The sequence below is a fragment of the Symphalangus syndactylus genome, chromosome 12 (genome assembly GCF_028878055.3).
Source record: "Symphalangus syndactylus isolate Jambi chromosome 12, NHGRI_mSymSyn1-v2.1_pri, whole genome shotgun sequence".
Taxonomy (NCBI): Eukaryota; Metazoa; Chordata; class Mammalia; order Primates; family Hylobatidae; genus Symphalangus; species Symphalangus syndactylus.
The window spans coordinates 128780963-128805509 of record NC_072441.2 but is presented as its reverse complement, the minus strand read 5'-3'; the positions used below and the strand labels follow the sequence as shown (position 1 = coordinate 128805509).

At 35.9% G+C, this 24547-nt stretch overlaps 1 protein-coding gene across 8 annotated transcripts in view; it reads right to left on the bottom strand.

Moving 5' to 3' along the window:
- The window catches only part of AGBL4 (AGBL carboxypeptidase 4), a 1484537-nt gene that overhangs the window by 742282 nt on the left and 717708 nt on the right, over positions 1 to 24547 (bottom strand). For all 8 annotated transcript variants that reach the window (XM_055255111.2, XM_055255112.2, XM_063627496.1 and 5 more), the window contains one exon: positions 10882 to 10976. In XM_055255111.2, the coding sequence (XP_055111086.1) occupies positions 10882 to 10976 (95 nt within the window). The remainder of the gene's footprint in view (positions 1 to 10881; positions 10977 to 24547) is intronic.

The following is a 24547-nucleotide window of genomic DNA, read 5'->3' as shown; positions in this document are numbered from 1 at the left end:
ATATCATGATGCAAAATCATTTTGTGACAATAAACTGTTATGTAGACTGTTTCATATTATGGAAAAACATTAGAAAGCCTGGGTTCAAAACTCATTCTTGTATAGTTGTTGGAATATTTAGACAAATACTTCTCTGTCCCTTAGTCTCTTTGTGTGCAAAATAAAGGCATTGGGGTGGCTAATCAGTAAGGCTCAGGTCCTTCCTTCCAGGATGTCAGTGACAATAGCACCACATCCCACAAATACTTGGTTTTCTCACTCATATTCTGGCCTGTCTGCTATGGGAGAGAGAATTTAAGCAGCACAATAGCACAATCTCTGTATTATTTAAGGTTAACTAATGGTAGCTATTATTCCTGTTGCCCAAGGGCAGGAGCTAAGATTTGAATTTGGATTTGACCATTTGATGGCAAAGTCAGTGCTTTTTCCCTGCATCAAGTTGTCACATTTCATCCCCTTTTCTTGGAGTAAAGGCAAACAGAAGCAGTGTGAATGCATTCAGGAAAGTGATTGGCCTGCAAATCAGTCCCATGCAGGCCCAAGGCTCTTCTGTGTACTTACTTGAGTAAGCCATATATCTTCTAGATTCTATTTCCCCAGATGAAAGACTATTAATAATAATCTCCATTTTATATACAAGATGGAAGGAAGTAGTGTATCTCTTTAAATAAATTGGTTCATATCACTTATAAGGGGAGCAGAAAAAAGCACATCCATTCTAGTGGAAATAGAAGAGGATGGCCTACATCTTCCCTGGGTTTCTTCCTTGCCCTGTACAAGAAATCTCCAGAGAGCACAGTATGAAAATCATCTAGAGTGGACAACCTCACTGTGATCTGTGTGAAAATGGTGGTTCAGAGAGGTTAAGTTACCTTACTCCTGGCTCATTCCATGAGTTAGTATAAGACCCAGAGATAAAATATAAACTCAAGTCTATATAATCCCCAACACCCTACCCTATTTCTAGTTGAACATGTTTCTTTTTCTCAGGTCAAATTATTCATTTTGAAGGATTTATTTATTTATTTATTTACGGATGATTGATTGATTGTGATGGAGTCTCACTCTGTCACCCAGGCTGGAGTGCAGTGGCACGATCTTGGCTCACTGCAAACTTCTCCTCCCAGGAACAAGTGATTCTTCTGCCTCAGCTTCCTGAGTAGCTGGGATTATAGGTGCCCACCACCATGCCTGGCTAATTTTTTTTTGTATTAGAAGCAGGGTTTCATCATGTTGGCCAGGCTGGTCACAAACTCCTGACCTCAACTGAACCACCTTCTTGGTCTCCCAAAGTGCTGGGATTATAGGTGTGAGCCACCATACCCAGCTCATTCTTTCTTAAGGATTTCTAGAGTTCTTCATTTTGTAACATCTATGGCTATAAAGGGCTCCTCTCCAGGTGTCTTCTCATCCCTCATTCAATCTCTGGTAAGTCTCAGATCCTTCTGGGATTTTTGACATTCTATAAAATATTTGTATGGTTTGGGGACATTTTTGTGGAGAGAAGGTAGTTAGGTGAAGTAATGTGGGTTTTATTTTGTTGCTTTTTGTTTGGAGATAATTCAAAATTCTCAAGAATTTGGAAAAATGGTTCAGAGAGGTTTTGTGTGCTCTTCACCATGGTTCTCCCAAAGTTTCCCCAAAGGCTGCATCTTTTATTAGTATAGTACAATATCAAACCAGGAAATTTACATTGGTACAATATGTGTGTATAGTTCTATGTCATCTTGTCACCTGTAACCACCACCACAATCAAGATACATAATTATCCCATTACCAAAAAATCTACCGTATGCTACCCCTTTATAGTCAGTGATATGGTTTGGTTGTGTCCCCACTCAAATCTCCTCTTGAATTGTAACTCTCACAATTCCCACGTGTCATGGGAGAAACCTAGGGGGAGGTAATTGAATCATGGGGGTGAGCCTTTCCTGCACTGTTCTTCTGATAGGGAATCATGAGATCTGATGGTTTTAAAAAACGGGAGTTTTTCACACCTGTAATCCCAGCACTTTGGGAGGCCGAGGTGGGCAGATCATGAGGTTAGGAGATCAAGACCATCCTGGCTAACATAGTGAAACCCCATCTCTACTAAAAATACAAAAAAAAAAAAAAATTAGCCAGATATGGTGGCGGGCGCCTGTAGTCCCAGCTACTTGGGAGGCTGAGGCAGGAGAATGGCATGAACCCAGGAGGTGGAGCTTGCAGTGAGCCAAGATTGTGCCACTGCACCCCAGCCTGGGCCACAGAGGGAGACTACGTCTCAAAAAAAAAACAAAAAAAAACAAACAAAAAAAAAATGGGCATTTCCCTGCACAAGCTCTCTCTGCCTGCTACCATCCATGTTAAAAAAAAACAAAAACAAAAAAAAAAACAAAAACAAACAAAAAAAGGGCGTTTCCCTGCACAAGCTCTTTCTGCCTGCCACCATCCATGTAAGATATGACTTGCTCCTCTTTGTCTTCCGCCATGATTGTGAGGCCTCCCCAGCCACATGGAATTGTAAGTCCATTAAACCTCTTTTTCTTCCCAGTCTTAGGTATGTCTTTATCAGCAGCATAAAAACAGACTAATAGAGTCACTCATCCTTTTTTTCCTCAATATTACATTATATATATATATATATGAAACCTATCACAGTCTACTGGTGTTGACATTTACCAATTTGAGTGAGGTATAGAAACTCTACCTCATTTTAAGTCCTTTTACCTTTCCACATGTAATTCTGTTAAATATTTCTTCTACATATACTGAGAACCATGTCAATGTTATAATTTTTGCTTCAATATAAGGCATATTTAGAAAACACAGAAAAAAAGGTCTATGGTATTTACCTATATTTTTATTCTTTTTGTTGTTGTTTCTTCCTGATATACTAAGAGTCCTTTTAAAATTTTCTTTCTGTTTGAAGAACTTCCTTTATCCATTCTTTTAGAATAAGTCTGCTGGCAACAAATATCTTTAGTTTTATTTTATCTAGAATGTCTTGATCTCTCCTTCATTCTTAATGGATATTTTTGCTGGATAAAAGGGTCCGGGTTGATGTTCTTTTCCTTTAGCATTTGAAAAACATTGTGTCACTTTACTCAGACTTCAATAGTTTCTATTGTGAAGTCTGCTGTATTCCATTTTTTTCTATTGATAAGGTATCATTTTTCTCTTATTGTTTTCAAGATTCTTTCTTTGTCTTTAATTTTCACACATTTAATTATGACATTTCTTGGCATGGATTTTCTGTTTGAGGTTCACCTGGTTTCTCAAATTTGTAGAGTTTGTGTTTTGCAAAATTTGGGATGATTTCATCCATTTTAAACATTTATTTTTGGTCTCACTCTCTGCTATCTTTCTGAAATTCCAATGGCATGAATGCTATAATCTTTTGTTAGCATCCCATAGGTCCCTGAGGCTCTGTTCATTTTTCTTTTAAGACTGTTCTTTTCATTTTCGTTTACAGTAGGTAACTTCTATTGTTCCATAGTCAAGTTCACTTATTCTCTTCTCTGTCTTCTGTACTCAGCCGTTGAGCCCATTCTTAAGTGGGTGATGGAAGGTCACATTCCCTGTGTGATCTGACACCATGAAGAGGAAGGAGGGAATTCATTACCACCCAGCAGAATGAAAGTCCTGTTTCTTATTTTTTTCTGACACCACCTACTGGGGAGTAGGGTGGTGGCAAAGACAAAAGTCTATGCTCCCTGCTAGCCCTTTGTTGGTGAAAGTAGAAATGTGGATGCAGTTTATTTATTTTCTCCATTGTGTTTGGCTGGAGTAGGTGATCACTGTCTCAAAATAATCTCTCATGCTAGACTGCCCTCTTTCTGGTCCTTTATTTAGTATGAAAATATTTTGGGGAGCACCTTTTATTTGTCTGTACCTGTGGCATTTCCAGGTTGTCAGCTTCTCCAATAACTATTTTGGCATACATGTGGCAAAAAGGAAATCCACAGAACTCACACAATACCATTTCTTAGGTCCTAAGGAACCTAAGTAGTCTTCCCTCTTCTCTCCACCTTTCAGAGTTTTCTATGTTTGTTTCATAAATGCTGTGTATAGTTTTAGCTGCACTCTAGAAATAGAGGGAAGTGTATTTCTATGTCTACTCCATCATGTCCCAGAACCAGAATGTAATATTTTACCTTTTCTTTTTAATGCAGAAATATTCATTTTTGAAAACTTGATTTCATGGCATTACATTAATGCCAATACTCTTAAGATACCAAATTGAAATGAAAAACCGCATAGATCATTTTATAGCTCCTAAAGTAATCATTTTTAATGCCAATTTTTAATGCTGTCCAAATTGCAATAAAACTGATGCAGTGATAGACCAATAGCAATATTTTAAATTGGTACAACATTTTTGGAGAACATGTATAACAGCAGTTTATAGACATTAACCTTACAGTCTATCTCGTAGAAGCTGCTTGTAAAAAATTATTTAACAAACCTAAAACCTATATGGTATTTATTATCTATTATACTTTAGAAAAATATGGAAAATCTAAATGCCCAGGAATAGGAATATGATACAGGAAATCATGATACATTAAGAAAGTAGAAATAATTATTATTCAAACATGGTGTGATTAACACTTAGAGAAAAATATTAAAATTGTTTTTGATACAATGTCAAATGAAAAGATCAACATACAAATGAGTATATATATTTAGTTGTTTCCATGTTAAAATGTGTGTTAGAAAAAAACTAAAAAGGAAAATGTAAAATTAAAAATAATCATTAGGTTTAATGGAAGATACTGAATTAATTTATAAATAGACATTTATTGAATACCTGTTATGTACCAGGCATAGTTCCAGAGGCTAGAAATATAGAAGTGTATAGAAATGACAAAAATCCTTACCCCTATGGTGCTTAGTTTGTAATAGAGGGGGAGACAGATAATAAATAAATAATACATTGTAGTTTGTTGGATGGTAATAAGTGCAATGTAAAAAATAAGACAGAAAAAGAGCATAAGTATGTGTGGGACAGAGGATGTAATTTAATTTTAAATGTATGACTTTTTTTAGCTGTGAGAAAAAAATTAAGTATGACTTTGTTTTACAAAATGTTAATTTATAAATTTATAATTTCTCAAGTAAAATATAAATTTTTGCTTTTAATAATAGAGTAAAGCCCCCATTATTTCAGAAAAGACACCACTAATTTCAAAATTTTAAAATTTTGACAAGAGCAAGGCTAAACATTACTACATTAAGACTTATAGAAAGTATGAATCTATTGTTATGTGTACATACCTCTATCACTGCATTTCATTCAAAGAATGTTAAAATTATGTTTACTTGCTGTCTATCCCATAAGACTATATCTTTTTCATTTAATTTTGTAGCTAAATGTTTGCGAAAGCTGTCCATATTTATTGTCTCCATTTCTTCATACATTCTCCATCCTCCAACTCACTCCTTCATCCACATGACCTGGCTTGAACTCTTACCACCCACCAGATCACTAAAAGTACACTCACGAAAGCCTCTCAAGACCTCCATGTCACTACATGCTTTAATTATCTTTGACCTAGGTAGCAGTTGGCAGTATTAGTCCTTCCACTCTGTTAAAAAAGACTTCGCTCTTTGGTTTCATGACACTACATTTTCTTTTTTTTTTTCTTTTTTTTTTTTTTTCCTATCTCTGTGGCTAGTCCCTCTCATCCTCCTTTGTGGGCCTCTTATCCTCTACCTGGCCTTTAAATGTAGGGATTTCTCAGAGCCTTATCCTAATCTCTCTTCTCATGGCCTCCCTGAGAAATCACATCTTCTCCTACCATTCTGGTTATCACCTGTAGACTGATGACACCTTAATCCGTACTTCCATATTCCTCTCTTGAGTCTCTTACCAATATACCATACTACCTACCTGACATCTCTGCTTGGATGTTTTCCAGGCACTTCTAGCTTAATGTTTCCCAGGCTAAACTCATCATCTCCCTTATCCAGCCAAATCCTCCTAAACTGTTTCTCCTCCTATGGTCCCTATCTTCAGTAAATGACATCATCCCTTCTGTTGCTCATGCCAGAAAATCTGGGAATCATCCAGGACTCCTCCTTCTCTTTTACTCTCCACATCTAGTCAACCACAAAGCTAAATTGATTCAATCTTCCATTATCCCTGAAAACTATCCACTTGTTTTATCACTACTGTTACCACCCCAATCCATCATTAGCTATAGCCTAAGGTATATTGCAAAAACATCCAAATAACTTTCATCCTCTCCAAAATATTTCCCATTCAGCAGCAAGACTGATCTTTCTAAACTGCCAATCTGATCATGTCCTGCCCCCATTTAATTATTTTAATTTATTTCCATTGTCATTAGAATCAAGTCCTACTCTTTAGCTTGGTTTATAAGGCTCACCTCAATAATCTCTCCAATCACTTTCTCCTCAGAATTTAATGCTTCAATTATGTTGGCCTTTTCTCATCAAAGATAAAATGTTCTCTCTCATTTTTTTGGCCTTCAAGCACATTCTGTTTAAGCTCTTAGTATAAACAATACTTCCTAAGGAAGGTCTCTTATCCTTGGTGTATATGAAGTCTTAAATGCTATGTAGTATTTAAATTATAACTGTTATTACGAAATTCTCATTATAACAGTTATCATACTTTACTAGAGCTCCATATTTAATGTTTAGCATAGTAGACTATAAGCTATGAGACTATGAAACATATCTCTCTTGTCACTGTTATGTTTTAATGCCTTGCATAGTTCCTGGTTCATTTTAATTACTCAGTAAGCATTTATTGATAAGCAGAAGGAGGGAACAAAGGAGGGAGAAAAAGAAGAAATAATAATCAGTCTTGGGTGAATTACAAGAAAGGAAAAAAACAGGAAACTTGTTTAATAACACACTTCAGACTTTAAAAAGTATTTACACATTCATTTCACATTTGTTTCTTATAACAACGCTGGGAGGAAGTATTATTATGTACTTTTTACAGTGAGAAAACAGGCTAATGAAAGAGGTAGCATGGCTCATCATGTTATTTCTTCCACCTGGAATCCCATTTCCTTAATTTTATCCACTTTCCATTCCTTGAGCTATAGCTGAAACATCATCTGGCCCTTAGCATGTCTCCTTTTCTCCTCATGGCCTTAATAGTATAATTTTCTTCCTCTTCTCTAATCCCACTGCATGCTTTATGTGCTAATGATTCTTAGCACAATGTTCTCTACATTGTACCTATTTATTTTTGTGCTTCATTCCAACCTCTAAAAAAGTAAAATCTTTAAAGAAATAATCCTAATCACACTGATATTAATCACCCCAGGATCTAGCACAGAGTAGATGATCAATAAAAATATGTTAAATGGAAGCCATCTCTAAGATCTAGTCCAATCTTTTCAATGTACTATAATGAAAAAGCCAATCCAATAAGTTATTTCAGATTATCCAAAGGCCACACAATAGCATGCTACTCCTTGCTTCTTTTTGTCTCCTTCTTCCAACATCCCCATGCATGGAATATGAGAGGAACAGTAAACTTGGAATCACGTGGTTTCTGGCTGGTGCTACCACTTACTAGTTATGTAAATACTCCTAGCCTCAGTTTCTGCAGAGGTGAAGATACAGTTCTTAGTGGTCTTGCAATGCCAGTACCTAGCAGTGCCTAGCGAATAGCAATGAACACGGTTAAGAAATATTAATGAGTTATGAGACTTGGATACTGTTAATAAATATTAATGAGTTACGAACATCAGAAACCCGATGTTACAGAGCCCTAACCACAATCCTTAAGAAGTCTAATATGTAAATAAAATTGGAGTGAACTAAAACAGCCAGAAAACTTCTGAATCTTCCAGCTTCTCCATTTGCCGCTACATGTCTCCTCAAGGCAGAACAGCCTTGAGTGGCCACATATTTATATAATGGTTTTCCAGTTGTATCTCGTGTTGATTTGCTTTCTATAACTAATTAACTACCGGTCTATGCTAAGACTTGAAGGCCTTGGTACCTGTTACAGCCCCCTATAAGAGGTGAAGAAGAATGTTTCATCTTGAAAAGGTGAAAAAAGGGTGTTTTCCCAATTTATATATATATATGTGTGTGTGTGTGTGTGTGTATATACACACACACATACATACATGTATATATATATACACACACATACATATATATATACACATACATACATATATATATACACATACATACATATATATATTACAAATTATATATATAATATCCAGGAAATTTCAGGAAATTATGTATATAATATCCAGGAAATTTCAGATTTTTAGTGTTTATCCTAAAGTAAGAATTTTTCCATGACTTATTTGGAATATCGAAGGAGGTAATACCCTAGGCAAATAAAGTATTACGAACTTTTTTTGTTATAGTGTTTGCCTTGGTATTGGGAAAGCTAGAATTAGAAAGACACTGGAGAAGATACTATAAATTTGAGATCTATGAGGTATTTTTCAGGTTTGAGTTAGGCCATTGCCAAGATTCCTAAATTGGGATAGACTCCTTGGAGCCAATAAAATCTAATATTCTGAGAGCCCATAGCCACTTCCTTATCAAACCCTGGGAACATTTAGGATAATGGCTGCTGGGAGATAGGTTCGGGTGTAGGTAACCGACTCAAAGCATAAAAGAAAGTCCTAGACAAACAGCACCAAGGTGGAAGAAAAGATGTTCAAAATTCAACAGTAGCAAGGAGAATAACAATTATGATTTGTAGAGATTAGTTAACAAAAACTCTAAATATAAAGTTCCCATTTGGAACAGATCTTTTATAGCATATTCATCCTGTATCCCAATATCTACAACAGTGCATAGCACATGAAGGTGCTCAATAAAGTCCTATGAAGTAAAAAAAAGATCTAAACATCTGGCTTGAGGAAAGGAAACTCTGAAGCAATGTAAGTAGCTTTGTATCCAAGTTCTGGGGATGGTAAGGTAAAAAATAGGAGATATTACATATACAATGTGATGTGCTATGGTACTTTATGCCTAAGTGGCTTAATAAACTACAACAAACTCAATTCTGAAACTTTAGGCTCTTTCAGACCATTAGAGGAGTCCAATGACTGGATAACGGCTGCTGCTGATTGCCTGCCAACACTGCGTAAGAGCACCAACTTAATTCTAAAGCATCATAATCCAAATGCAAGGACCCAATAAAATTTCAAAATCTTATCGAGAGCCCTGGCAGAGAAGACACAACATAGTTCATGAGAAAAAAGAAGCAAAGTGAAGTAATTAAGGCTTATGTATCTTCAAAAGCACAAAAAAGGACTCCAGAACTTAACACTTGGGAAAAATGGATGGTGATTATTATTGCTGTACAAGATCCCAACACAGAATATGGAAAAATATATACAATGTCATTTCGAAGGCCCTCATGAGCAAATCAATAGTGATGTCCTGTTACTTGCAAGGTTTAAAGTACTAATCTATATATATGCCTATTAACAGAGAAATGATTTCTATTATTATCTACTTGGGCTGGAACCAGAGACTCAAAGCAAAGGCCTATCCCTTGCCCAGAAAGACTGAGAGAAGGAGCAGCAGATTAGTTGATTTGATACAGGAAAGCAAAAAATCACGCCCGAGGAGATATTTTTACCTTTCATAAACAGTTTTTATTATTGTCATCAAATGCCTACACTTTTATAAACCTGAGCTTCTCAGCCCAATATTTATAGAAAATTGCCAAGTATTATTTGGAGATAAAAGCACAATTCAATATTTATGGATTGCTAGTTTGCTATAAATATAGACATTTGGAGGCTATCTTCTCACTAGTCATTAATATTTGAACAGAGATCAAAGCTATAACAATATTAACAATTTATTGCATTTGTATAGGGTTTTATATAATACTATTAATAATAGATGCCATTTATTGAGCACTTAGTAAGTGCCAGGCACTTTACATGTAAATTCTCATAACAAATTCAGTTCATTTTAACAGGCATTCACTTAACACCTACTGTGTGATAGATGAATAGATTAATAATATAGGTTTTTGTCTTTGAAGTCTTTCATTTTGTTGCACTCAATCAATGTTTGTTGAATGAATAAATGAATCAGTGAATTGGCTGAAAAGGTATTACAGGGTAACATAAATAACACAGGGCACTCCCTTACTCTTTATGGTCGTAATAAAGTTCTTAACTTTTCCTAGCCTCAATTTTTTCATCTGTAATATAGGGATATTTAAAATTTCCTTTGCAAAAATGTGGAAATAGTAACAACAAATATAAAGCATCTGACCCAAATGGATTTTTAATAAGTGGGGTAGTTATTATTACTAGTATTATTAATATTATTATTACCATCATTATTACAATTATTAACCAATCCAACTCTCCTCCTCCTCACTATAGCAATGGTACAAATGGAACTTTAAAATACACATACACACACACACACACACATACACAAAACACAAAAACCATGCAAAGCAAGAGAAAGCTACTGAACTGTAGTCCCTAATGTCCTCCTAAGTTACTATACATAATCTATGCTTAGGCTAGGAAAAAAAAAAAGAACCAACTTTATTCATGTTTCCAAAGATACCATGATAAAAGCCAAACAGGACAGGAAGCTTACCAAATAACAGACTGCCTTTTCTCATAATTGAATGCTGGTCATTCCAAGCACAGGACCATATTTCCAACATTCTCAAGAACAGTACCCAAAGAATGGCCATACAGAAACTCATCCTCATTCTTCTCAGTGACAGTAAGTCTGATCCCCAGCTGTACAGCAGAAAAACTAGAGCTCTGGGTAAATTTTTCTTTTAAAAATTTTTCTTTTTAATTTTTTGGGGGGTCCATTAGTAGGTGTTTATATGTATGGGGTCTGGGACAAATTTTCTAACCAGGAAGGGGTCCCATTCTGTAGATCACTTACCATTTTGGTCTGCTGGTAGATTTCACCATAGGGGCCATCCCATCTCTATAGAGACTCTTGGTTTTACTGAAGTTAACAATGTTGAAAATGACCCTCTGAAAAAGAAAGAGGGAGAAGTTCATCTTAAGACTATGCTATGCAAATTGCAACTTCCTGATAATTAAGACAGGAAATAAGAAACAGGGTTAAAGGAAGCCATATGGACTAGCAGGCAACTGTATAGTGAGAATACACAGTGCTCATGAGAATGTAATGTGTTTGTGCCAGCTAAGTATAGCAATTAAGCATTAGCTCTGGAAGCTGGAAACTTGAATTTTAGAACCAACTCCACTGCTTTTCAATTGTGTGGCCTTGCCAAGCTACTAAAGATCTGTTTCAGGTCCTGATCTGAAAAATGGGAATAATAACAGTACCTACTTCATAGGACTCTGATGATAATTAAATTAATTTAATATATATACAGTATTTGGTACCATACTTGGTACACAACGAATGTCATATACATTTTAGTTATTAATTGTACCCTTTCTCTTGGCTGACCTAGAATTTACATAGAAGTAAATCATATTATCATCAGGGTAAGAGTAGTACATTTAAAGTTCAAAAACACTAAAAATAGTAACTAAGAACGAAATTGCAATTAAAACATTCTACAACTACTTGAAACCCCTTTGACTAGAACTGGAGGATATATATCCTCTTTCGTACCCTCTTTGTTATTTTCTACTAGGGGTCGGGGTACTAGGCTCAACTCTAATCTCAGCGTACATTTATAGCGCCATAGGTACTTGGGTAAATCTCTCCCCATCTCTGGGTCTTATCTTTAAAATGAGTGATTATGACATTCTAGATGCCTTTCCAAGAGGATAGTATAATTTTAAAAGATCGGATCTTTGTTTCAGCAAACAACTTTGTCATAAGAGGGGAGGGAAGATTGTGAAAGAGAAGAGAAATGTGATAAAAAGACACTTGAAACCACTGAAATAGTCCAAAGGAGAGATGATGAGAGCTACAGGCAGAGCAGCCAGAATAGCTGGAGAGAAGAAAATATTTCAAGAGGTTACCACAGGCTAGCCTTTCTTTCCAGGGACAGTGAAAACAACAAAAACATCAAAATTCATGTATTATTTTATTCAACAAGTATTTACTGTGTGAGGTATTATATAGTATCAAGTGACAGTAATTTTATATACTTTTTTAAACATTGGAAATATTCTTCTATAACCATAAAAATAAATATTAACATCCTCATTTAATAAATGTAGACACTATGGCTCAGAGAGGTTACCTAACTTGATTGAAGTCATACTAGTAGATGACAGAATTGATACTTGAATTCAGGGGATAAACAGATGAGATGTCCATGATTTTTACTCTTGAGTTAATCACTAAGATTCCAAAATTCCATAACCCTAAACAAGTCTATTTTACAATGGCAAAAAATAAATTTAATGGTAATTATTCAAGTCTTTAAAATTTTGTTTTGTTAAAAAGAGAAAATCAAAACTACATCCTCTGGCCTCATGTTTAGGACTATAATAAAATTCTTTGTTCCATGAAATAAGCTTTTAGGGATAACTTGTGTTTTCCTTTCTCCTCAGAGACCAGCCATTTACCCCATCTCTAGGCCTTTTGGTTTCAGACCTCTCTTCTGTCATTAAATTAAGTCATGAAGAATGTCCAAGGCTGTTCCATTATTAATAACCTAGACTTGCCTTTTGTCAATTCAATTACTTCTCTCAGGGTCTTGGCTACTATCTGATTTAAGAAAATCAATATTGAGGGGACAAATGGCCTTTGAACCTCAGAGGGCATAATCCTCCCTTTTTTTTTTCTGAGATTCCAGTTGTCAGATCCATTTCCAGTGAACCTGGAAGCCATACTGCACTTTTAGGTTCTAGATTATTGATAAATACAGAAAGAAAGCTAATAAAGCATTGATGTAAATATGTGAAGCTGGAATAAAGAAATGAGAAATAAAGTGAAACATGTACTGATCATTAACATCCTACTGTGTGCCTAGGAAATTTCCCAGGTATTTTAAATATGCTACATTACTTGTTTACTCCATTTATAAACAAAAGTTGTTTATTTTCGTCCGATTTTAGATGTGAGGAAATTGACACTTAAACAAATTGGCTTGCCCTCCAAAAATCCCCAAACCATTGGTAGAGCTAGGACTTAAATCTTAGGTGTTTTGACCATAAAGATCATACCTTCTCTATAATATTACATGGAAACAGTAACATCATTTCTTACCATTCCCTGTTCAAGTATTTTTTATGTTTTCCAGCCATTTAGCAACATTGCTTGTGGTGGAGAGATTCAAAAGTATAAGAAAGCAGACAGTGCAGGAAACCCTGAATTTCCATATTTTGTACTTAAATATTAGTTTTTACTCAAAATAAATAAGAAGATGTGGCATCCATAAGATAATGGTAACCACAACAATAATAATAACAATTTCTGAGCACACACTATGTACCATATTCTGAGTTAAACACTTCATTCATATTAGAACAATGTTTTATATATTAGAATAACCTAGTTGTAAATTAGAATCACTAGTATAGCTTTTAAAATGACAGGTGCTTGGGCCCCACCCCAGAGATTCTGATATTTGATGCAGTATCTCATTTGTTTTGAGGATAATGAATTTTTTGAGACAGGAACTATTTGTCACCTCTTGTTTACAGATGAGGGAGTGGTAATGTGATTAAGTAAACTAAAATCATATAACTAATAAGTAGCAGAGCTAGTATTTAAAACAAGTCTGTTGCCTCAGAGGAATAAGATTATAGACTTTTTAGCCAGATACACTTGGGATTGAATCCCAGTTCCCTACATGTTCTGTGAGTTTAGGAAAGGTAATTATTCTTTTTTTTGTTTTTGGACATTGATTGTTTACATCCAAAATTGAGATGGTGACAGTATCCTAACACAGTTGTTGTAAGAATCTGTAAGATTATATAAGTAAATTACCTGGCATATTGTATCTAGATCTAAACAGGTGTTCAATATTTATTGAGCGTTTCCCCTTCTCATCAATAAAGCCAGATCCTTTGGTACGTTACAATATCTTTCTTTCTTTCTTTTTATTTTTTCTTTAGATTTAAATTTTTAACCTGAGCTTCTTGTTTCAGTAATATGGTGCTCTATATCAGAGCTCTGTAAATAGTGACCACAGTACACTGTTAGTCTAAGAGTAGGTATAACCTTCAAGGCAGTCATATGTGAGGAATGGAGTACTGCCCATCCTGACCAAGGGGCTCATGGTGCTACTGAAAATGTGAAAGCTCCATTCCAGGTATAGGCCAAAGAGTGGTCCAGTGTGGGTAAAGGTATCATGAACAGCCTGAGTGCAGTCCTAAAGAGTGGCCTTGATTCTGTCTTGTCATATATGCAATACTTTTTTCCAATCATAAGTACATTTCCCACTCAATATTGTTCACGTTAGTTGCAGGGACTATTCTAATGGGATTACAACAAGCTAAAAAAGCTTATGAACAGCAATGAAAACCACTAACAAAATGAAGAGACAACCTCCAGAATGGGAGAAAATATTTGTAGACTATCCATCCTACATGGGGTTAATAAACAGAATATATAAGGAACTCAAACAACTCAATAGCAAACAAAAAAAAATTAAAAATGGGAAAAAGACCTGAATAGACATTTCTCAAAAGAAGACATACAAATGGACAATAGGTATATGAAAAAATTATCAACATCATTAATCATCAAAAAATGCAAATCAAAACCACAATGAGATATCATCTCACCGCAATTAGAATGACTATTATCAAAAAGACAAAAAATAAAATACGTTGGTGAGGATGTAGAAAAAAAGGAACACTCATACATTGTTGGTGAGAATGGAAAGTAGTACAGGCATTATGGAATACTGTATACAAGTTCCTCAAAATACTAAAAAGAGAACTGCCATGTGATCTAGCAATCTCATCACTGGGCATTTATCCAAAGGAAAGGAAATCAGTACATCAAAGAGGTATCTGCACTCCCATGCTTACTGCAACGTTATTCACAATAGTCAGGATATGGAATCAACCTAAGTGTGGATCAATGGATGAATGGAAAGAAAATGGAATATTATTCAAAAATACATACACAATGAAATGTTACTCAAAAAAGGAATTAAGTCGTGTCATTTGCAGCAATGGAATGAAACTGGTGGTCACAACATTAAGTGAAACAATCCAGGCATAGAAAGATAAATATTGCATGTTTTCACTCAGATGTGGGAGCTAAAAAAGTAGATTTCATAGAGGTAGAGAATAGAATGCTGATTACCAGAGGCCAGTAAGGAAGTTGGAGGATTAAGAGAAGTTAATTAATGGGTACAAAAATACAGACAGATAGAAGGAATAAATTTTAGTATTTGATAGTACAGTAGGAAAATTATAGTTAATGACAATTTATTATATATTTCAAAATAGCTAGAACAGAATTATAATGTTCCCAACACAGAGAAAAGAGAAATGTTTGAGGGAGAGGACAAAATGGCCGACTAGACTCAAATAAGTGGAATGGCTCCCATGGAGGGACTAAGATGACTGGCAGGCTTTAAACAGATCTTCAGAGGGAAGGCACTGAGAGTGGATGGAGGAAAGACACAGAAGCTGGGCTGAAGGGAGAAAGAGCTTGGAACCCTGAACCACACACAGGAACTAATTTTTTTTTTTTTTTTGAGACAGAACCTCATTCTGTTGCCAGGCTGGAGAGCAGTGGCGTGAACTTAGCTCACTGCAACCTCCACCTCCTGGGTTCAAGTGATTCTCCTGCCTCAGCCTCCTGAGTAGCTGGGACTACAGGTGTATGCCACTATGTTTGGCTAATTTTTGTATTTTTAGTAGAGACAGGGTTTCACCATGTTGGCCAGGATGGTCTCGACCTCTTGACCTCATGTCCACCTGCCTTGGCCTCCCAAAGTGCTGGGATTACAGGTGTGAGCCACTGCGACTAACACAGAACTCATTCTTGAACCACAACAGCTCTGGGGGAATGGAGTCACCCACTCTCACTACCAGCCTCTGGAACTCTGGCAGGAGAAGAACCCTTGACCACCATGGACAATTGAGGAGCAGGGAGAGCTGCTTTGAGAAGTGGTAGAAGTAGCAAGCCAGCTGATGTGGAGCTCACAGGGTTTGGTGCAGGGGCATCTGTAGTGGAGCACAGCCAGGGACCACCATCCCCCTAGGCTTGACTTGGTCCCATAAGAGATTTTATCACTAAGGGACCTGATCTTTGCAGGACAGTCTTCCATATCAGATGGGGCTGGTCCAACATGAGCACCCTGTTGTCTGCTGGCCATTCCTGGGTCCCCAGCCTGGCCACATCTGCTTACAGGACAGTCTTGGGTTCCCTGGGGCCCCAAACCATATCTTCTGTGTGAGCAGACCATGCCTGACTGGTGAAGAGCTCCAGTGAGGCAGTTTCAATGGCCATGCACCAGCTGCACACTCCTTCCCCATACTGCAGCTTCCCCTTGGCCCAAGGCAACTAACTCCCCACATCACTTTGCTGGTGTGTGTCTTCATGGGTGGATTTTGTTTTACTTGCCCTTCCACACACAAAAGTGTAGTGTGCTCCCTCTCCCTTGCTAATAGCCATTGCAAATGGAGGCTTGGCGGGCACAGAGCCAGCAAGCCCCACCCCTGCCAGTGCCCTACCCTTGCAGTAACACTGCTCAGAGCACAGTGGATCCTCTCACACCATTAGCAATTACTCTTGCTTGAGGGGCACAGAGAAGGCACCCAGACCTGTGCCAGCCAGAACCCCATCCCCAAGCCAACACCACCTCCAATGCAACCATGCACAGTCTCCAGCAGGGGCCCTGCCTCTTCAAAAACTTCATTGCCTTGCCACTGCAGTGAATGCCTGCAGGGAAGCAGGCACCCCTGCATCTGCCAGCACTCTGCTGCAGCTGCTGTACCTCACTTCCCCCAGCACAGTGAACTGCAAACCTTGAGCAGCTAGAGAACGAAGTTGGGGCCCAATACAAGTTCCCCAGAGTTAGAGCACACAGTCCAGCAGTTGGGAGCTGAATGGTGGCTCTCTAAAATCTACCAGAAACGAAGCCAGTTGGCTAAATCCACCTTATACCACAAGCCCTCAAGGTCATCAAACAGGATAAAAAAAAAAACCCAAAGGTCAACAACCTCAAAGACTGCAGGATACAAAGATGAGAAAGAATCAGTGCAATAACGCTGAAAACTCAAAAAAGCCAGTGTGTCTTCTTTCCTCCAAATGACCACATCACCTTCCAGCAAGCATTCAAAACTGGACTGAGATGGCTGAAATGACAGAAATAGCATTCAGAATACGGATAGGAATGATGATCATTGAGCTAAAGGAGTACATTGAAACCCAACAAAAGGAAAATAAAAATCACAGTAAAATAACTCAGGAGCTGACAGACAAAATAACCAGTATAGAAAACAACATAACTGATCTGATAGAGCAGAAAAACACACTACAAGAATTTCATAATGCAATTGCAAGTATTAATAGCAGAACAGACCAAGCAGAGGAAGGAGTCTCAGAGCCTGAAGACTGGCTTTCTGAAATAAGACAGGCAGACAAGAATAGAGAAAAAAGAATGAAAAGGAATAAACAAAACCTCCAAGAAACATGGGATTATGTAAAGATATCAAATCTACAACTGACTGGTTGTCCCTGAAAAAGATAGGGAGAATGGAACCAACTTGGATAAATTATTTTAGGATATCATCAATGAGAACTTCCACAACTTATCTAGAGAGACCAACATTCAAATTTAGGAAATGTAGAGAACTCCAGTAAGATACTTCACAAGAAGATCATCTCAAGACACATAGTCATCAGATTCTCCAGGGTTAAAATGAAAGAAAAATGTTAAAGGCAGCTAGAGAGAAAGGTCAGGTAACCTACAAATGGAAGTCCATCAGACTAACAGCAGAACTCTCACCCGAAATCCTACAAGACAAAAGAGATTTAGGGCCAACATTCAACATTATTGAATAAAAGAAATTTCAACCCAGAATTTCATATCTGACCAAAGTAAGCTTATAAGTGAAAAAGAAATAAGATCCCTTTCAGACAAACAAATGCTGAGGAAATTTGGTACCACCAGACCTGCCTTATGAGAGCTCCTGAAGGAAGCACTAAATATGGAAAGAAAAAACTATTACTAGCCATGACAAAAACACACTGAAATACACAGGCCAGTGACACTACCAAGCAACCACATAAACAAGTCCACAAAATAACCAGCTAACATCATGATGGCAGGATCAAATCCATACATATCGATACTAACTTTAAATGTAAATGAGCTAAAAGCCCCAATTAAAAGACTCAGAGTGGCAAGCTGGATAAAGAACCAAAACCCAGTGGTATGCTGTCTTCAAGAGACCCATCTCACAAGCAATTACACACATAGGCTTAAAATAAAGAAATGGACAAAAATCTACCAAGCAAACAAAAAACAGAAAAAAGCAGAGGTTGCAATCCTAGTTTCTGAAAAAACAGACTTTAAACCAACAAAGGTCAAAATGACAAAGAAGGGCATTACATATGGTAAAAGGTTCGATTCAACAAGAAGATCTAACTATCCTAAATATATATGCACCCAACACAGGGTGTTATGTCCCTATGCACATAAGATAGAAAATCTAGAGGAAATGGATAAATTCCTGGACACATATACCCACCCAAGGCCGAACCAAGAAGAAATTAAATCCCCAAATAGACAAATAACGAGTTCTAAAACTGAGGCAGTAATACATAGCCTACCAACCAAAAAAAGCTGAGGACCAGATGGATTCACAGCTGAATTCTAGCAGATGTACAAAGAACTGTTGCCATTCCTACTGAAACTATTCCAAAAAACTGAGGAGGAAAGAATCCTCCCTAACTCATTCTATGAGGCTGGCATCATCCCTATACCAAAACCTGGCAGAGACAAAAAAAAAAAAAAAAAAAAGAAAGAAAGAAAAATCAGGGCAATATCCTTGATGAACGCTGATGCAAAAATCCTCAACGAAATACTGGCAGAGAGAATCCAGGAGCACATCAAAAAACTTATCCACCACAATCAAGTAGGGCTTATCCCTAAGATGCAAGGTTGGTTCAACATACACAAATCAATAAATGTGATTCATCACATAAACTGAACTAATATAAAAACCACATGATTATTTCAAAAGATGCAGAAAAGGCTTTTGATAAAATTAAACATCACTTCATGTTAAAAACTCTCAATAAACTAGGTTTTGAAGGAACATACCTCAAAATAATAAGAATCATCTATGACAAACCCACAGCCAACATAAATATTGAATGGGCAAAAGCTGGAAGCATTTCCCTTGACAATCGGCAGAAGACAAGGATGCCCTCTCTCACCAATCCTATTCAACATAGTATTGTAAAACCTGGCCAGGGCAATCAGGCAAGAGAAAGAAATAAAGGGCATCCAAATAGAAGAAGAAAGAGTCCATCTATCTGTGTTTCCAGATGGCATGATCCTCTCATCTCAGCCCCATCATCTCAGCCCAAAAGTTTCTTAAGCTAATAAACAACTCCAGTAAAGTCTTAGGATACAAAATCAAAGTGTAAAAATCACTAGCATTCCTATACCACAAAACAATTAATCCATAAGCCAAATCAGGAATGTAATCCCATTTATGATTGCTACAAAAAGAATAAAATACCTAGGAATACCGCTAACAAGGGAGGTGAAAGATCCCTACAAGGAGAACTACAAAACACTGCTCAAAGAAATAAAAAATAACATGAACAAATGGAAAAACATTCCATGTTCATGGATAGGAAGAATCAATATTGTTAAAATGGCCATTCTGCCCAAACCAATTTATGGGTTCAATGCTATTCCTATTAAACTACCACTGAGATTCTTCACAGAACTAGAAAAAAACCATTTTAAAATTCCTGTGGAACCAAAAAGACCCCAAATAGCCAAGATAATCCTAAGCAAAATGAACAAAGCTGGAGGAATCATGCTGCCCGACTTCAAACTATACTACATGGCTACAGTAATCAAAATAGCATGGTATTGGTACAAAAACAGACACATAGATCAATGGAACAGAATAAAGAACCCAGAAACAAAGCTGCATATCTAAAACTATCTGATCTTCAACAAACCTGACAAAAACAAGCAGTGGGGAAAGGATTACTTATTAAATAAATGGTGCTGGAACAACTGGCCAGCCATATATAGAAGATTGAAATTGGACCCCTTCCTTACACCATCTACAAAAATTAACTCAAGATGGATTAAAGACTTAAATGTAAAACTGAAAACTATAAAAACCCTGGAAGACAACCTAGATAATACCATTAAGGACATAGTTACAGTAAAAGATTTCATGGCAAAGATGTCAAAAGCAACTACAATAAAAGCAAAAGTTGATAAATGGCATCTAATTAACCTAAAGAGCTTCTAAAAGCAAAATAAACTATCAGTAGAGTAAACAGATAACCTAGACAGTGGGAGAAAAAAATTTGCAAACTATCAGTCTGGACAATGGTCTAATATCCAGCATCTATAAGGAATGTAAATAAATTTATAAGAAAAAAACAACCCCATTAAAAAGTGGGCAAAAGACAAGATTAGACGCTTTTCAAAAGAAGACATACATGTGGCCAAAAATCATGGAAAAAAGCTCAGCATCACTAATCATTAGAGAAATGCAAGTCAAAACCACAATGAGACACCATTTCACACCAGTCAGAATGGCTATCATTAAAATGTCAAAAAATAGATAATGGCAAGGTTGTGGAGAAAAAGAAATGAGCATACACTGTTGGTGGGAGTATAAATTAGTTCAACCATTTTGGAAGACAGTGTGGCAATTCCTCAAAAACCTAAAGACAGAAATGTCATTTGACCCAGCAATCCCTTTACTGGGTATATATTCAAAGGAATATAAATCATTCTGCTATAAAGACACATGCATGCATGTGTTCACTGCAGCACTGTTCAAACAGCAGAGACATGGAATCAAACTAAATGCCCATCAATGATAGAGTGGATAAAGCAAATTTCATACACATATACCATGGAATACTACACAGCCATAAAAAGAATAAGATCATGTATTTTGCAGGGACATGGTTGGAGCTGGAGACCATTTTCCTTAACAAACTAAAGTAGGAACAGAAAACCAAATATTGCATGTTCTCACTTATAAGTGGGAGCTCAATGATAACACATGGTCACACAGAAGGGAACAACACACACTAGGGCCTATGGGAGAGTAAAAAGTGGGAGGATGGAAATCAGGAAAAATAACTAATGGGTACTAGGCTTCATATCTGAGTGACGAACTAATCTGTGCAGCAAACCCCCATGACACAGGTTTACTTATGTAACAAACTTGCACATCTATCCATGAACTTAAAAGTTAAAAAAACACAAAAAATTATAACAAATTTTTTAAAACAGATAAATGTTTGAGGTAATGTATATCCTAATTACCCTGATTAGATCATTATACATTCTATACATATATCGAAACATCACATGTACACCCAAAAAATGTACAACTGTAATATATCAATTAAAAAATTATATAAAATTCAAAAAGGCATTTATCGATACAAAGTCAATACTTAAAAATCAATTGTATATCTATATACTAACAGTAAACAATTAGAAAATAAAATTTTATTGTGATACCAATTATGATAGTATCAAATATCAGATACCTATAAATAAATGTAATCAAAAGTGCAAGACTTCAAAATGCAAAACTATAAAACACTGTTGAGACAAATCAGAGAGTTAAGTAAATGGAAAAATCTATCATAGTCATAGATCAAAGATTCATTATTAAAATCTATGTAATTCACTAAAAACCCATTGGAAGTGTCTGTGTCTATGTGTGTTTATGCATGTAAAAGTTGATAAGTTAATTAGAATATTTATATAGGAGTGCAGAAGGCCAAGAAAAGCAGCAACAGACTTTTAGATAGCAAGACTTACTGTAATGTTATAGTAATTAAAACAATTTAGTTTACATTGCTATGGATCTGTATAGCTAGACCGATGGATCACAACAAACAGCCTGGGAATAGACTCAATACATATCAAAAACAATATCGTAGATCAGATGAAAATTTGAACTATCGATGAATGGTCCTGGATCAATGGGCCATCCATATGGAACAAATCAAGCTGGATCTCTACCTCGCACCAAATACAGAAATAAAACCCAAATAGATTAGGAAATAAAATGCACAAAGCAAAACACAGCAGATTAGTTTATGGACTCAAAGTATGTACAGCTTTTTTTTTTTTTTTTTTTTTTACAAAAAGCACTAGAAGCATTAACTATGAAGGAAAAGATAGACATATCTGAGTATTTTACAAAAAATACTATGTAAAACAATACCACAAAAAAATGAAAATGAAAGCCAATGATTGAAAAAAAAATAGAGTAACCCTCACAATGGGTTAATACGCAAATTAATTATAAAGAACTATTATAAATCAAAATATAAAAGACCAACAATACAGTAGAAAATAGGCCAAGTACATAATCAGACAAGATATAGAAGGAGGAATGTAAAGGTTTGTAAATTAAATATATGAATAGATGATTACTCCACTAGCAGTTGAGGAAATATAAATTAAGAAAATAATGAAATTTCTTATCCATCATATCAGCAAAAAAGTAAATCTAATATCAAGTGTTAGCAAATCTAATATCAAGTATTGGTAATTAAGAAAGAACAATGATTTTGAACATTGCTGGTAAGCATGTAAAATAGAAGAGCCTCTTTAGAGGGGTTCCTGACAATAAAGATGTTTATAACCTGTAATCTAGCAATTCCACTTCTATGTGTTCTCCTTAAACAAATTTTGCACATTGTATAAGGAGACATATACAGGGTCGTTCACTGTATCACTATTTATTTATAATAGTAAAACAAAAAAGTAACTAAAACCACTTAATTTAAAAAACTGGATAAATTGTGGTTCATTAGTACAAAATACCGTTGAGCATTTAAAATGAATGCATTAGAGTGACATTTATCAACATAGAGAAACTTCCAAAAGCTATGTTTAATGAAAATGGCAAGCATTTAACACAAAACAGTAGTATATTTGTATACTTATATATAATACAAGTATAATAAAAATACAAAATTATATATGGTAATAATAATTTTAGAAATTTGGTAACTTCTGATAGAAAGAAAGAGGTAAGGAGAGAGGAGGTTAGCTATATCTGTAATGACTTATTTATCAAAATCAATAAAAGCAAGCAGGATCTGAAAGATGACAAAATGTTAATATCTGCTTCATTTTATTGAGTGTTTTTATATTATTTTATGTATATATGAAATTTCCTTAATTTAAAATTTAAAAATTTAAATAACTTTAATTCATTTGAAACTTTAGTGTAAAATATGAAGTAGTAGAATAATGTAGTTTTTTTCCAAATGGTTAGCAAGTTGTGCCAATATCATTTATTGAATAAGTCATTCCTTTCTAATTTTAAATGCTACCATTTCCATATAATAAATTTTTATATGCTTGGGTTTATCTTTGGACTTCAATTTCTGTTCCACTGATGTCTATGTTTATCCTAATGACAGCCTCCCATAATTTTTTTTTTTTTTTTTTTTTGAGACGGAGTCTCACTCTGTCACCCAGGCTGGAGTGCAGTGGTGCTATCGTGGCTCACTGCAACTTCTTCCTCCCAGGTGCAAGCAATTCTCCTGCCTCAGCCTCCCAAGTAGCTGGGACTACAGTCGCACATCACCATGCCCGGCTAATTTTTGTATTTTAGTAGAGATGGGGTTTCTCCGTGTTGCCCAGGCTGGTCTCGAACTCCTGAGTTCAGGCAATCCGCCTGCCTTGGCCTCCCAAAGTGCTGGGATTATAGGCGTGAGCCACCACGCCCAGCCCTCCCAAGAATTTTGATAATTGTAGTTTCATGCTATGTTTCAATTTATATTATGGCAAATCTCTAGTGAATGTTTTCCTTTTAAGATTTATTTGGTTTCAATCACACTCAGTGACCTTTTCTTATCTTTTATGATTATTTTCTTTCATAATTCATTTTGTTTATGCTTCCTTACTATGTTTTAAAATTTTTTGTTATACAACATTTCCTTAAAATATTTTCAAGTTTTTCCTTCTTTATTTGGTAATTTCCATATCATTCATCCTAGTTTTACATTACAAATGGTTATATTTAAACTTCAAAATGAATTTGAGTCCATAACTTACGTATGAGTAGATTTTATTAAGAATGATGTCAGTAACTCCTTTGAGACTAACGCTTGGCACTTAACCTCCTCTGATAATACAGAAGGTTTATAACTCAGTGGGGAAAAGCTGTTTGGAGTATGTCTGATAACATGTTCTAATCATATGGCACCATATACAAAGGTTGGTGTGAAATGGGCAGAACTACACAGGAGTTTAGGATGAATCTGCCTTGGTGTCATGACATATCAAAGGTTATATAGATAATATGGTATGGGGCTGAGTTGGGGATAAAATCTAGATCTCTATTTGTTCAACCAATCAGCTCCTTTACTTCGGAGCCATATTCCCAGTTTTTATATTACCTATTGGGAGTGCAACCTGATTCCCAGCATCGTGGAAAGAAATGCTGGAGTTTCAAGC